Raw genomic sequence first — 13,149 nt, 5'->3', positions numbered from 1 at the left:
TAAGAAAGCCATGCACGTCCATTGTGAATATCACACAGCTGCGGAAATTTTAAAAACCACGGTCTCCTTCCCAGGGCCACTACCTGGACATGGTGGTGACCTCCTAAAATGCCTTCTAGCTGTCAATGGCTTATCACTGTAGTCATTGCAAAATTAAGATTGTTCCATAAAATTGTTCTGCAATTTGCTTTTTCTTCCCCCCTTGCTCATATTTTATCCTAAACTCTCTTCCATTTCAGTACATCCAAAATGTGCTGGAACTCCCATCTGGCAAGGAAGCGTGGGGCTGGGTGGTTAGAAAGATCTTATAATTGAAAACATGATTTTAATTGTTCTAATGGTTACTATCTCATGGGAGGCTTCCAGGATTTCTGGGGTCTGGCTCTGCCCTGACAGAGCAGAAGGTATTTGTCACATCTCTCTCTCTCTTTTTTTAATATATATTTTTATAACTTTATTTTATTTATTTATTTTTTAAAGTGGTGCTGAGGATGGAACCCGGGCTCACCTGTGCAAGGCAAGTGCCCCACCACTGAGCCCAGCCCAGCCCTGTTTATTACATCTCTTGGGAAGTAAACCTTAACTCTCTCACAGAAGGCACTATACTCTCACCAGGGAGGAAAACATTTATTTTTTCAGTCTTTGCCTGTGAGAAAGGCACAGGTAGTTTGTCTACTTCATGATGGGGACAGTCAGACAATAACCGTGTTCCCAGCTTCCTGGGGAGTTGCAATCCCATCTTTCTGACTCCTCAGTGTTTTTCGAGGACTTAGGATTCACTCTGCCTCCAATCCCACCTGCCTTCTCGGCTGAGTCATCCTGGACTCCATACTGTCTTGCGATGGGTGGAAGTCACAGCCTGTCCCCAACAACTTTCTCGCTGCCGCAAGCCCCACCCACAAATCCTGAGTCGTAATGGACAGACCCTGTCTGAACTAGGCCCACAGCATGGGCAGCTGTGCAAAGCCCCCCTTGCCCTCGCCGACCTCAGAGTCCTTCTGCTACCAGGAGCTTTGTCCTCGTTCCCCATGCCCATCCACTAGTGAGGACAAGGCTCTGTCAGCAAAGGGGACTCCTGTCCCAGAGGCTGTGGTTCCCCCATCAGGGGGAAAGGGGTTTAAGGAGGTGATTCAAAGGCTACATTGCAGGTGTTCTGTGCAGAGCTGGGGTTCACTCGTTAATCTGGGAGATGGTCATGTCTGAGATCTTCTGGTGCCATCCCCAAGTCTGATTACTTGGTCCTGTCGGGGGCGTGTGCTCAGGACAGATAACTCTGCCCAAGATGGAAAGACAGGGTGTCCTGTTTCCCCTTCCCCAGATTAGGGAGAGGGGAGAGGGGAGGAGAAAGAACTCTAAACTTTTTGAAAATGAGCCTCAGCAGCAGAGCAGCCAGTGCTGTCCAAGCCTGAAGTAGACTTCGGTTTCCCCTGTGGGCCAGGAGGACAGGCCCAGGCCAGGGCCCACAGCTCCTGTGGCTGCCCTGACTTCACCTTCTCTATTTGGTTTTGGGGTGGGTGGCTGGACTTGGTTTGCTAGATCCCAGAGTTGGTGGGGCCAGGATGCAGGGGATGAGGGTCAGCGGACAGTGTTGTCTGAAGGCCGTCCGATGGCTGATGGGGCAGCAGTCACTTTGTTTTGCAGCTTTTCTCTCTTTATACTTTTCAGTTTGTTCTGTCAGTGCCTGAAGTTTTACAGGTTTTTTTTTTTTTTTTTTAATCACATTTTGGTTTAACTTCTCTCTGAAAACCTTGGTCTTTGCTTATCAGATTGTGAACATCGGTGTGTAGTCCAGGCTGCACAGCCGAGGTGATTAAGTCCCGTGGTTCCCCGGGATCACTCTTTGTGGTCAGCCTGACTTCGTGCTGAACTGAGCCTGGTATTTGTGATGGGCCAACTTACGCTTTGGCTTGCATGAAATTTTCCCTAAAGATGAGTAAAGATGGGGGAAAGCAAAGCTTCTTTCAAACGAAAAAAACAAAAAGAGAGAGAAACTGTTTTTTTTTTCCTCTCTTACTTTCCCAACCCCACTCTCATCCCCCCTCAAGTTCAAGGGCAAGTAGTGAGCCTGGGTAGGAAATGTCTGTGAGTGACAGGTGAGGACGACCCGGGGCAGCCTCAGGCTGAGAGCCCCTTGGAGCTTGCAGGTGGCTGGGCCCTTGCTTCTGCTGGGGAGGCTCCTTGGCATATCCCAGGTCCTCTGGGCTCCTTGTTCTGGAAGGGTCATACCCTGTGGGTGTCAATCATTCCTGCTCTGGCACTGCTCCTAGGTGGAGCAGCATTACAGGCGGTGGCCTGTGAGCTGTCAGTTCTCCCTGACCACCTTCCCCAAGCTTCCTCCACATCTCCTCTGGAATGTTCCAGCAGCCTGACCTCCTGTGATGATTTACCCTTCCCTTTTCCTCTCTTCTCTTCTTTCTGGAACTGGGGATTGGACCTAGAGTTGCTTTGCCACTGAGTGACATCCCTAGCCCTTTCTATATTTTATTTTGAGACAGGGTCTTGCTAAGTTGCTGAGGCTGGCCTTGCATTGATGATCCTCCTGCCTCAGCCTCCTGAGCTGCTGGAATTGCAGGAGATGAACCTCTTAAAAGATGAGCCTCATCTGTGCTGTACTTTGATTTGCTGAGTTCTTTGTTACTTTTCTCTGTATGAGAAACAACTCTATAAATAGGAAATCAGTTTAAGAGAAACAAACAACCCAGAAAAGGCCGGCGCCTGTACTCCATCAAATCTGGGGCCCCTGCAGTTACCTGGGAGTAAAGCAACAGGGCAGCTGGTGAAATCCCAGAGCTGTTTCAGAGTCGTCCCTGAGAAGCCAGGTTTAAAGATTTGAAGGGGACCAGGCTGGCCAGCGGTGAGCAGGGCCCAGGGTTCCTGGTGAGAAGCTGGTCCTATTTGGGCCTCTGTACTTGCAGTGGCCCCAGATCCTGGATTTCTTGGGGAGGCTGTGTTGTCAAGCATTCTTCCCTTTCTGCCACCAGAGCTCTTGCGTCTGGCAGCCGCCCACCCTGGCCTGGGGCTCCCCAGCCTTGTGCTGGTAACCACGTATCGCTGAGCATTTGCCCTGCCATCTGTCTCAGCCTGGGCGCCGAGTCTTCCTTCCACATTTCAGAATTGTGCTTCAGATAGTTAATAACCTCAGGCCTCTCAGAAATCGCAGCCGTTGTTAAAAGAAGTGTAAAATTTGTATCAATATTTAATTCCTACAATTTGGAAGAGCTCGGAACTGCAATTGGATGGCTCCATCTGCTCCAGGCGCTGGTTCTCGGAGGTCCCCCGGGGTGGGGCCGATCACCTCTCCTGCTCCTTAACAACTCGCACAGTCCCTCAAGGGAGAGCTCCAGATGGTGAAGGAAGCACTGCAGGCCATGATCCTGTCGCTCCAGACAGCCACGGAGGACGCGGGAGGAGGAGAGGCAGCAGCCTCCTGCCCAGCAGCTGGTGTCCTGGAAGCACAGCCCGAGGGCAAGGGCTGGGAGGAGGCGGGCCACCCTATCATCAGGGTGGACTCAGGCTCCTGCTCCCACAGCCTCACTGATGTGCCTGGAACAGTCGTGGAGACACAGAGCCTGGGGGTCTCCCAGCGGGGGGGTGGCCGTCCATTCTCATGAGCTGAAACGGGGCGTCTGCAAATTGGAATACTGGGGTGGGTTGCTGATTTTCCTTTTGAATGTCACTTAGAAGTTCACCTCCATGACATTCATGGGCGTGTGCTGCACAGGATTTGGAAATGTCTTCATCTCCGTTCCCACTGGACAGGTGTTGGAGGGAATTCTGGTGGAAGGGTGTCTGTTTCCCAGTTTCATCTTGCACTCTGCTGCAGTTAGAATATTTCATGATTCAAGAACTTGTGGAAAGAAAACCCAGGACAGGCCTCAGGACACCTGTCACACTTCCCACCACCTCATCCCTGAGAGCCAGTCACCCCAGCTAGGCTTGGCAGGTGCTCCCCTCACTCCCCGGACTCCCTCCTCCTCAGAGAATTGACCTGAGCTTCCAGGCATCAGCCTCAGTGACTGCAGCTTTGGAGGTTTTCCTGGCACCGGGGACACCTATGGAAAGGATGTCGGTATGGACCTTCTGAAGTTCACCACGGGGCAGGGCCTGGGGCGGGGACGGGAGCTGACCAGGAGACGCGGGCACCTTTGAGTCTCTCCTATTTCCTGCCCAACCTGTTTCCTTCTGTGATGGGAGAATCCCTGCGTGGAACCCTCTGAGCAGGGCAGACCAGGTAGGAGACCAGTGCTCCACCCTGGGACTCCCAGGGCAGCCACATCCCACGCACACTGAGGAAGGTGCCCCAGAGAAAGGCTCTGCGAACCAAAGGTCTGTTTGGTCAAGAAGCCAGGCCTCACCCCTGTGTGGACAGTGCAGTGCACCTGACATGGGCTTACAAATGCCAGCAAGGAGCTCCTCAACTGTCCACCCTGAGCCTCCCACCCTGAGTGCATCTGTCCACCCCCCATAAACCCAGTTCCTTCCCCATTCACGGGTTGTGCGGCTGTGCTCTCTGGGGCCATCCTGGTGCAAACATAGACTTGGGTCACTTGCACACTGACTTGTGCAGAGTGCTGAGCCCCGTATCCACCTGCCACAGACAGCAAGGTCAACCAAACAAATGCTTCTGTGCATCTCTTTTTTGTGTCGGGGACAGTGACCTGCCGGCCTTCTCCAGGACCCAGGGACACACAGCAAGTTTTGTCATTTCTCGGCCACGCTGCCATTTCTGTTTGCTAGCCTTTCCATGCATGGGCACCCTGGTCCTCAGGCAAGGACAAGGCCCTGCTCGTACCAGCGACTACCCTGGGCCCGGCAGTCAGGCAAAAGCACAGTCTGTGGACAAGCTTATTGTGTGTCCTGCAGTTTTATCCTGGATGTTTTCAAAAGCATATTCTGCATATTTGAATAATAGGTGTAATTAGTTTGTTCTTGGACTCAATTCTTCAATAATGGACCAAATCCCTGAATTATTTATAATCGTGTCTCAAAAAGTATCATGAGCTAGTCACGTGGCATGGGGATTCTTGAATCCTTAATGTACTCCAGTGAGGCAAAATTGAAGAGTCAGGACTGGCCATTTTGCCAGGAACAAATTCCTACTTTGACAAGTTTTTTAAATAGCCTCCCGGGCTCAAGACACCTAATAGGCCCTGGCCTGGGTGTTTTGTGTTACTGACAGCCTGTGAAATGCTTCTGTGAGGTCGTGATATATTGGAAGATTCCAGAAGCTAATGACTTCCTTGAGTGTGTCTCAAATAAGGGCTCCTTGGTGCCTCAGGGATGGGGTATTCCCTCCTGGCTGAGGCTCTCTGCCAAGCCCAGATGTCTGTGACCACATATTGTGCCTGCGCTCCAGCTGCTGCTTGGTCCTGCAGTGTCACCCAGGAAGGCTACTAGGGCCAGTGCCCCCTCTGGCCACACCACCTCCTCATGGCAACCCCTCTCTGTCCAGCCACACCAACCCCAGAAGACCCAGGACCCTGCATCCCCATCCACACTTCAGGACGGGTTATCTATTTCTTTTTTATTTTGTACTAGGGACGGAACCCAGGGGTGCTCGTCCACTGAGCTACATCACCTACTCTTTTTATTTTTTATTTTGAGACAGGGTCTTGCTTAGTGGCTGAGGCTGGCCTTGAGCTTGCCATCCTGCTGCCTCAGCCTCCAGAGTAGCTGGGATCACAGGTGTGCGCCACTGTGCCTGGCTACAGAACAGGTTTTGACAGAGCAATGTAAAAATAGGCAAGGAAGGTTAGAACGTGGACTTAAAAGCAATTTAACAAAAGTGGAGATAGCCGAGCCCACAGCAAGTGGCCTTCTGGTGGCTTAAAGCCTGATTACATTGGGACGTGTCACCACGACTTGGCAGGAAAGAGGAAGTGACATATCTATCACACTGCCACCTGCTGGCCCATTGCCCTCACAGGGCCTCCAGCTAGATGGAGAACCCTCACAGGGTTCTCCATCACAGTTAGGGTCCCTTCCAACATTCTGGGATTCCAAGGTTGAGTTGCCCCTTCCCCAGATCAAGTGGATGTGTCATACTGGAAACTTCTTCCTCTGGAGCAAGCTGGGGTCCTCCTAGAAACAATCATGGGCGGCTCCACACTCAGCCACCCTCACGGCAGCCTTGGGAGGGCATCTGAGGGTGACAGAGGCCCAGGAAGATCCCCTCAACCCAAGCTGGAGGAGGAGGAGGGCTTAGAGTGAGGGGCCACCAGAGGTAGGTGCCTGCTCCTAGCTACGCCTTCCGCCTTCCTAGTGCCGCACTGTCCCTGGGCACTGTGAGCCTGGAACTTGTCTGTTCACCCAGTTAAAAGCACACTCGCACCCTGAGAATCCTGGCCAGAGAGTCAGAAACTGGAGGAGGCAAACCTGCCTCGCAGGCCCAGGTAAGCCCCCCATGCAGTCGAGGCTTGGACAGGGTCAGCACCCAGAAGCCCAGCTGGTCCTGACCCAGAGCACCCACCACCCAGGAACAGCCCCTGGCTGCCAGACACCAGCAGGTGTTCCTGACAACCCTCCCAGGACAGGGGTTCTCCAGAGAGCGTTGTGAGCCAACCGTGAAACCTGCTGTGGAGGAAGCAGCCCATGCCCTGTGGTCAGCGCCTCCCATCTGTGTCCATCTTGTGCTGTCCATGTCCTTGCCCTGTCTAATCTGTGAACTTGGTCATGTAGCTTATTGCTCCTGTGATTTTCCCTTTGATTTTATGAGAGTAGAACTGATATGTAAACCAGGGTGCTGCTCAGGGTTTTCGTCTTCTGCAGTGTAGATGACAGAAAAGCACCAGGTTTATTCAGCTCGTGTCTGGGCTACAGGGTGATTAACTGCACTATTCTCCTCATCACATCAACCTTTGTAATAAAGTCATGCTTTAAAACTGCGTCCATGTGCTTTCAAATTCCAATAGATCAGAGAACCATGGACCCTTCTACCCTGGGCCCTAAGTTAGGGAAGGTGACATTAGCACTGCAAGATATGGATTTAGCCCGCGACCCAGGCTGGCTTCATGAATGAAGGTTTGAAACTGAGAAACCTCTAGGTAGTTTTGAATTAAAGAGACAAGACTCTAGTTACCTTTAAATCAGCTCCAGGACAGCTCCTCCTAGCTCCAGCCTCCAGCCACCTATTGTGGTAGCGAGGTTTACTGAAGAGGATAGCGAGAAGAGAGAGAGAGAGAGAGAGAGAGAGAGAGAGAGAGAGGTGGGGGGGGGGGAGAACATGCCAGGGAGTGGACTTTTATTGGGGAACAAAAAAATTCTGGGGAAAATCCCATCCAATGAGGATTAAGGGGAGCAGCATCTCAAGGTCAGGGGCGACGATTGGGCCTTCGGGGTAGTAGCCAGACATGCCTCCGCACGGACAAGCCCTCGGACCTGAGAAGGGTGGGGAAAGCTCTGGACACAAGATGTGCCTAAGCGCCTCTCACCCAGCCAGGGAGGTAACTCAAATCACGTGCGAGGGTGGCTTCCCACACATGGGTGCAAACCTCCTGGGTAACGGGCTGCTTCAGTTAGAAATGTGTGAGAGTCAGATTCAGGAGGAGGGGACACAGCCTCAGTGTGCCCAGGGGTGTCCTATTAGCTTGACGGATGATGGGCTTAGGCCCAGCAACCTCAAGACAGGGGTAAAGAAAGACTCATCTCAGTGGCCTCACAGCAGAGGAAGTGAGGGTGCACTCAGATTAGGAACAGGCACGTCCTCGAGGAGGGAATCTGAAGGTGACGGCAGGGGTGCAGGAGGTGGGAGTAGGAGCCACACTCTGCCTTTTTCCCTGGTCCTTCCGAGCGGCTGAGGCAGGAGGATCAAGAGTTCAAAGCCAGCCTCAGCAACTTAGCAAGGCCCTAAGCACCTCAGCCAGACCCTGTCTCTAAATAAGGGCTGGGGATGTGGCTCAGTGGTTAAGCGCTCCTGGGTTCAATTCCTGGTACCAAGAAAAATAAAAGTAAAAATGAGGAGCATTTCTTCTCTGGAAGTCGACAGAACCAACCAAAGGAATGTGAACCCTGGGGGGGACAAGGTGCCCATGTTGAAGGGGTTGACTCTCAGAGGCGCCCTCCTCTCTGTCTGTTTTCTGTATAAAGGGAGTGTTTCCAATGTGTGGTTCTGTGGCCCCACTTCACCGTCCACCACACTGGTATCCCACACTCGGGAGAACCCCAATGCTTGAGCTAGTGCTTGGGCAGCTTGAACCCAGCAGAGCTGAGTGTCAGCACTCGTGAGCACCCAAGGGTGTTTAAACCCTCCCCAAAGCAGAGTCGTCCCCAAACTGAGCTTGGCTGGGCAGTCTGGCCACAAACCTCCTCCACCCCTGGCCCCCACCCACTTCAGATCCTAAGCCCCAAGCCAAGTGGGACTGTGGACTCCAGGCCCTGTGGGCCCTGCAGGTGCACGTATAAACTGCCCCCCTGGAGCCTCCAATCCCGTCTCCAATCCACGTCATGGCTCCTCATCCGTGTCCCACTCGGTAGCCTTGCGAGCTGGCTCATCCCATCTGGTGTCTTTCTCTCTGGGGAGAAGGGCAATGGCGGGCCTGAATGCCTGAGAGCCTGCTGGTGGGCTGGCAGAGAGGCCAAAGAGCCTCTTCACCTGCTCAACGGGCCTCCACTCCTGGGGACAATGACATCTGTAACTGTCACACAGTGGGGACAAGGGAACAGACATGCTTCTGCTTCTGCCTCACCCTCTGCCGCGTCCCCTCGCCAGCAAAGGAAACATGACACAGGATTCTTCCTTCAGCAGTTTATTCAGGCCTTTATTTTAACATGTCTTCTAGCTTCTACTACTACTCCTACTGCTACTTCTACTTCTACTGCTACTCCTACTACTACTCCTACTGCTACTGCTACTACTACTACTACTACTACTACTACTACTACTACTCCTGCTACGTGCCCCAGCCTTAATAAAGCAGATAAAGCCCCAATGCACAACTGCCACGTGGATCTTTCTCATAGGGTGTTTTACAGCTACGTGCCAACTCTCCCAAAATAAGGAGTTGTTTATCACAGGCCACGGCGCTTATCAGCGCCATCTTGTAATGGCGGCCACAGTACACAGAAACTGCTCACTACAACCCTCAGCAGGGACAGCCGCAGGCCCAGGTCCCTGGGTGGACAAAGGCAGCCATGCTGCTCTGGATGGTCCAGGGTCTCCTCTCCAGAGGGATGGGTAGGGCCTGAGAGGGACACAGGTGGACGGGCTCTGGGCAGACTCTCCCTGAGGGCAGGGGAGATGTGAAATGAAGATGGCAGCAAAGCAAACACTCAGAAAATGAGGGATGAGAGAGAAACACAGGGCCGAAGCCTGACTCTGACTTGTTCCCTTCTCCTGAGGGGGACGTCATCAACAGAAGGTGTGTGGCAATGGTGTCCAGCAAGCTGGGGTCTGACTCTTAAGAGCAAACAGAGAAGGAGCTCCCTGTAGCTCCAGGCGGACCAGGATGTGCACTCTCCAGAGCTGGCACCCATTGTCTACGCAGGAAGGTCAGAGCCTGTCAGACCACGAGACACACGCCCTGCTGTCCAGGAAGCCATGATGTCCACCCTGGGCCTGGGGACTCCACATGTGTCCCTTCAGCAGGCAGCAGGCCTGGCACAGGGCAGGGTGTGGCCATCAGGCCTGTGCTCAGGACTCCAAGGGCCGATGAGGAAACGGGAGCATCCTGATCAGAACACACAGGAGGACCTACTGAATCCCAGAGCCGACACCAAGTGCAGAAATGAGAGCGGAAAGTAGGTCTGTCCTGCTTACGATCAAGACAGCAGCCTTTGCCAACACACGGCAGTTCCTTGTCTCTTTACTGAACGTTGTTCAGTCATGGGTAGGTGCAGAAATCGTCCATCAGGAGAGGTGACTTTGATTTCCCACTGTGGGCATGTGGGTGTGTGGGTGCTGACCTCAGCTGGACAGCCACCCTGCAGACCTCAGCTGGACAGCCACCTCTCCTCTAACTGTGTGACATCCTGCCTGTTTTGGTCACCATCCTCACAGCACTAGGAGCTAGGAGCTATGGTATATTTGGGGCACCATCCTAAGTGTTTTAAATATATCATCTCATTTAATTTATTCAGTAATTCTCTGCAAATGTGGTCACTCAGGACACTGGAAACACTGCTAGTCGTGTAAGACCACAGGGACGTGGTACTGGGAACTACTTGCTGTCAGGGCTGGGAAAGAAAAATGGAGAAAGGCCACCACAAATTTTCAGCTTCCCCCTTGTAGCTTAGAGAATCCAGAACTCACTGCTCCTGCCCACACTAGGAGACCGCAGGAGACTGTAGCAGGTCAGAGATGACCTTCAGCAGAGGGTTGGGATGCAGGGAGAGCACCTGGGGCCACCCAGGGCTTCGTGTGCCTGGGGGCACTCTTTGGACCTTATTGCCCACCCCCAGGGAAGTAATGTAGGTCAGCCACCTTGTCCAACACTCTCATGAGAGCACACTGTTCCTCCAGGAGTCGGAGCCTGGGAGTGGAGGGATACGGGAAAGATATTAGAAGGGACTGGGATGAGGGCAGGGGACAGATACCATCAGTCACAGTATTGCTCCCATCTATGGCTAATTATGGAAGAAACTGCCCAGAAGCCAATGGCAGAGCCCTGGCATGGACCCAGGCCAGCCTAACTAGAAGTGTACCCCCTGCCCCATGCAGTGTCCTCAGCTGAAGTTGACCTGGTCATTTCCAGAGAGTACCTGTGCCTTCCAGAAACCAAGTCTGAAACTATTAAAAGATTTTAAAAACTGGCTCTGAAGTCAATTTCAAAAGGGGGCTTCAAAAACATTTTGCAGTGCAGTATGTCCCTGGGGAGGCCTGGCTCCAGGTCAGAGGCTCCACGTGGGGGGACTTGCAGAGGCTCTGTTTCTGCTCAAATGTAGCACAAAACCCTCTTCTGCCTCTACGGGTCCAAGCTCGACACGGGTCCTGTCCAGCCCTGGTGTGAGGTGGGTCTTGCTCACGGGAGGCTCGGCAGTCCTAGAGCCGGGGGCAGTACGCAGAGTCTGGTGGGGTAAATACTCAGAAAAAGGAAAAAATCCATGACAGTAACTTTTGAAGAAGGAATAACAGGAGGAGAAGGAGACAAACCATTCAGAGAACAAGCATGATAGTAGCAAATTTGAGAAGTAAAATGCATTTTCACAGGGACACACAGGAAATAGAAACACGTGAGCCAGGACAAGGTTAGAAGGAGAGATTCCTCTTTTTTTTTTTTTTTTTTAAAGAGAGAGTGAGAGAGGAGAGAGAGAATTTTTAATATTTATTTTCTAGTTCTCGGCGGACACAACATCTTTGTTGGTATGTGGTGCTGAGGATCGAACCCGGGCCGCACGCATGCCAGGCAAGCGCGCTACCGCTTGAGCCACATCCCCAGCCCGAGAGATTCCTCTTATACTGGAAAAACATACTTCAGAGGCTGAAAATAAGTTTCTTCAGACCCACCTGGATATCAGTAACTTAATCAGTGCCAGATATAACTATATTCCAAACCTGAATCAGTGGAAAATATAGCTAAAAAAATGGTCAGATAACTAAACAGGCTCACATCTGCAAAACCCAATAATTCACACACTATACGCTCAAAGTCCCTCTTGACTGCAATTGTCCGTGAAAAGCCTGCCATGTTCTTGGACAGGAAGTGCTGGTGTTGCTGGGATCTGGGTGGAGACCACTGTGAGGGTCAGCTCCCTGTTGCTGGATTGAACACCTGAGATACAGAGAGAAAAGCCTCACCTGGCTCGCAGTCCTGGGGCTCAGTCCATGGCTGATGGCCCTGTTGCTCCGGGGTTTGGAGGCTTATCACAGTGGGACCTTACAGGGAGCAAAACCACCCACCTCGTGACCAGGGATCAAGAGGGGAGAAAGGGTCCCAAGTCCAACCAGTCCTTCTGGAGGACCCATCACAGAGAGGGCCTGCCCCCAGTGACCCCTGTCAGGTTACATCTCTTCAAGATTCTACCAACACCAGCCTTTGTGGGCCTCCCCAGTCCCAACTCCAGCAGTCGCCTCCGGACATGTGGCTGCCCAGCTGTGGCCACGGCAACGTCGTGGTGTAGAAGACACGTCTTCCTTACTGTCCCTTCATATGTCCATCATGTCTGTGACTCTGTATGTGCATGTGTGAGCTGGAGTCAGGGATATAACCAGAGGGAGGGACAGTAGGGGGACGTCACCCTGGAGGCTAAGTGTGGCTATAAGGAGCCCCAGGGAAAAGAAAAGCAGGAAACTACACTTTTTGGTGGGGTGCCTTGGTGGTCTCCCTCTTCATTAGTGAGAGCCACTCTCCTCTATCTTAAGGTATCATCCACCCTTGAAAAATCCCACGGCCCTCCCCAGGAGGAGATACTGGATCCTCCTCTGGAGTAATAATCCCCTCTGCTCTCGATTTCCAAATCCAGTGACAATGCCCCAAGGGAGGTCCAGCATGCACTCAGGGATGCAGGGCCTTCCACAAGCCGGGCGTGGTCCCTCCACGTCAGCTCTGCCCCCATGGGGTATCTGCAGGGAGGTTGCCTGGACTACCTCACTCTTCCTGGGACCTCCAGTGGATGTGTGCAGGACCTACCTGCAGCCTTGCCCCTCTGAGTCAAGATGAAAGACAAGGTAAAGAAGGTCCCTGCCTGCAACAGGGGCATCTCCTGCCTCACCTAGGCCCTGCTTCCTCCCCTGCCGGGGCTCTCCGGGTCCTTAAGAAGCAGTGTCCAGCATGGCGCCCAACATCAGAGCCATCTGCCTTGGTGGCCAACCGTGGGCCACATGAAGGTCTGGGAGTAGCCCGGGACAGATGGACCCTGGCAGGATTAGTTACTTAAGGTTCAGGCCTGAGTAGCCGCTGGTCTCTGTGGATTGAAGTGACCAGCTTGTATCCCCTGTGGTATGAGTCAGGGGCTTTTTTCTCTCCAGTTACACTTCACAAAATGTACAGGAAAAAATTGAGCCTATACCTGTATCAGGAAGGCTGCAGGCAGGAAGGAGAGCAGACCCTCTGTCCATCTGATGGACGCACTCTCTGATGGCTCTTCAACAGCTCTACCTTAGTTTGCAACCAACAGCACGTCTTCAGTGGGTAAGACGAGGAACAGGGAAGCTAGGGACCCATGTGCTTCACTGTGATAAGCACAATGGCATTGGAGGGGGTTGTGCACCTCAGG

The 13,149-nt window shown here is 52.7% G+C and overlaps 1 protein-coding gene across 1 annotated transcript in view; it reads left to right on the top strand.

The window, feature by feature from the left end:
• Disc1 (DISC1 scaffold protein) overlaps positions 1-6,862 on the top strand; it is a 193,430-nt gene extending 186,568 nt beyond the window's left edge. The window contains exon 13 of the mRNA XM_026413137.2: positions 3,322-6,862. Coding sequence (XP_026268922.2) covers positions 3,322-3,611 — 290 coding nt within the window. The 3' untranslated portion in view covers positions 3,612-6,862. The remainder of the gene's footprint in view (positions 1-3,321) is intronic.
• Positions 6,863-13,149: the final 6,287 nt, after the last annotated feature.

The sequence above is a fragment of the Urocitellus parryii genome, chromosome 9, assembly GCF_045843805.1.
Source record: "Urocitellus parryii isolate mUroPar1 chromosome 9, mUroPar1.hap1, whole genome shotgun sequence".
Lineage (NCBI taxonomy): Eukaryota > Metazoa > Chordata > Mammalia > Rodentia > Sciuridae > Urocitellus > Urocitellus parryii.
This window is presented reverse-complemented; position numbering and strand designations above follow the sequence as displayed.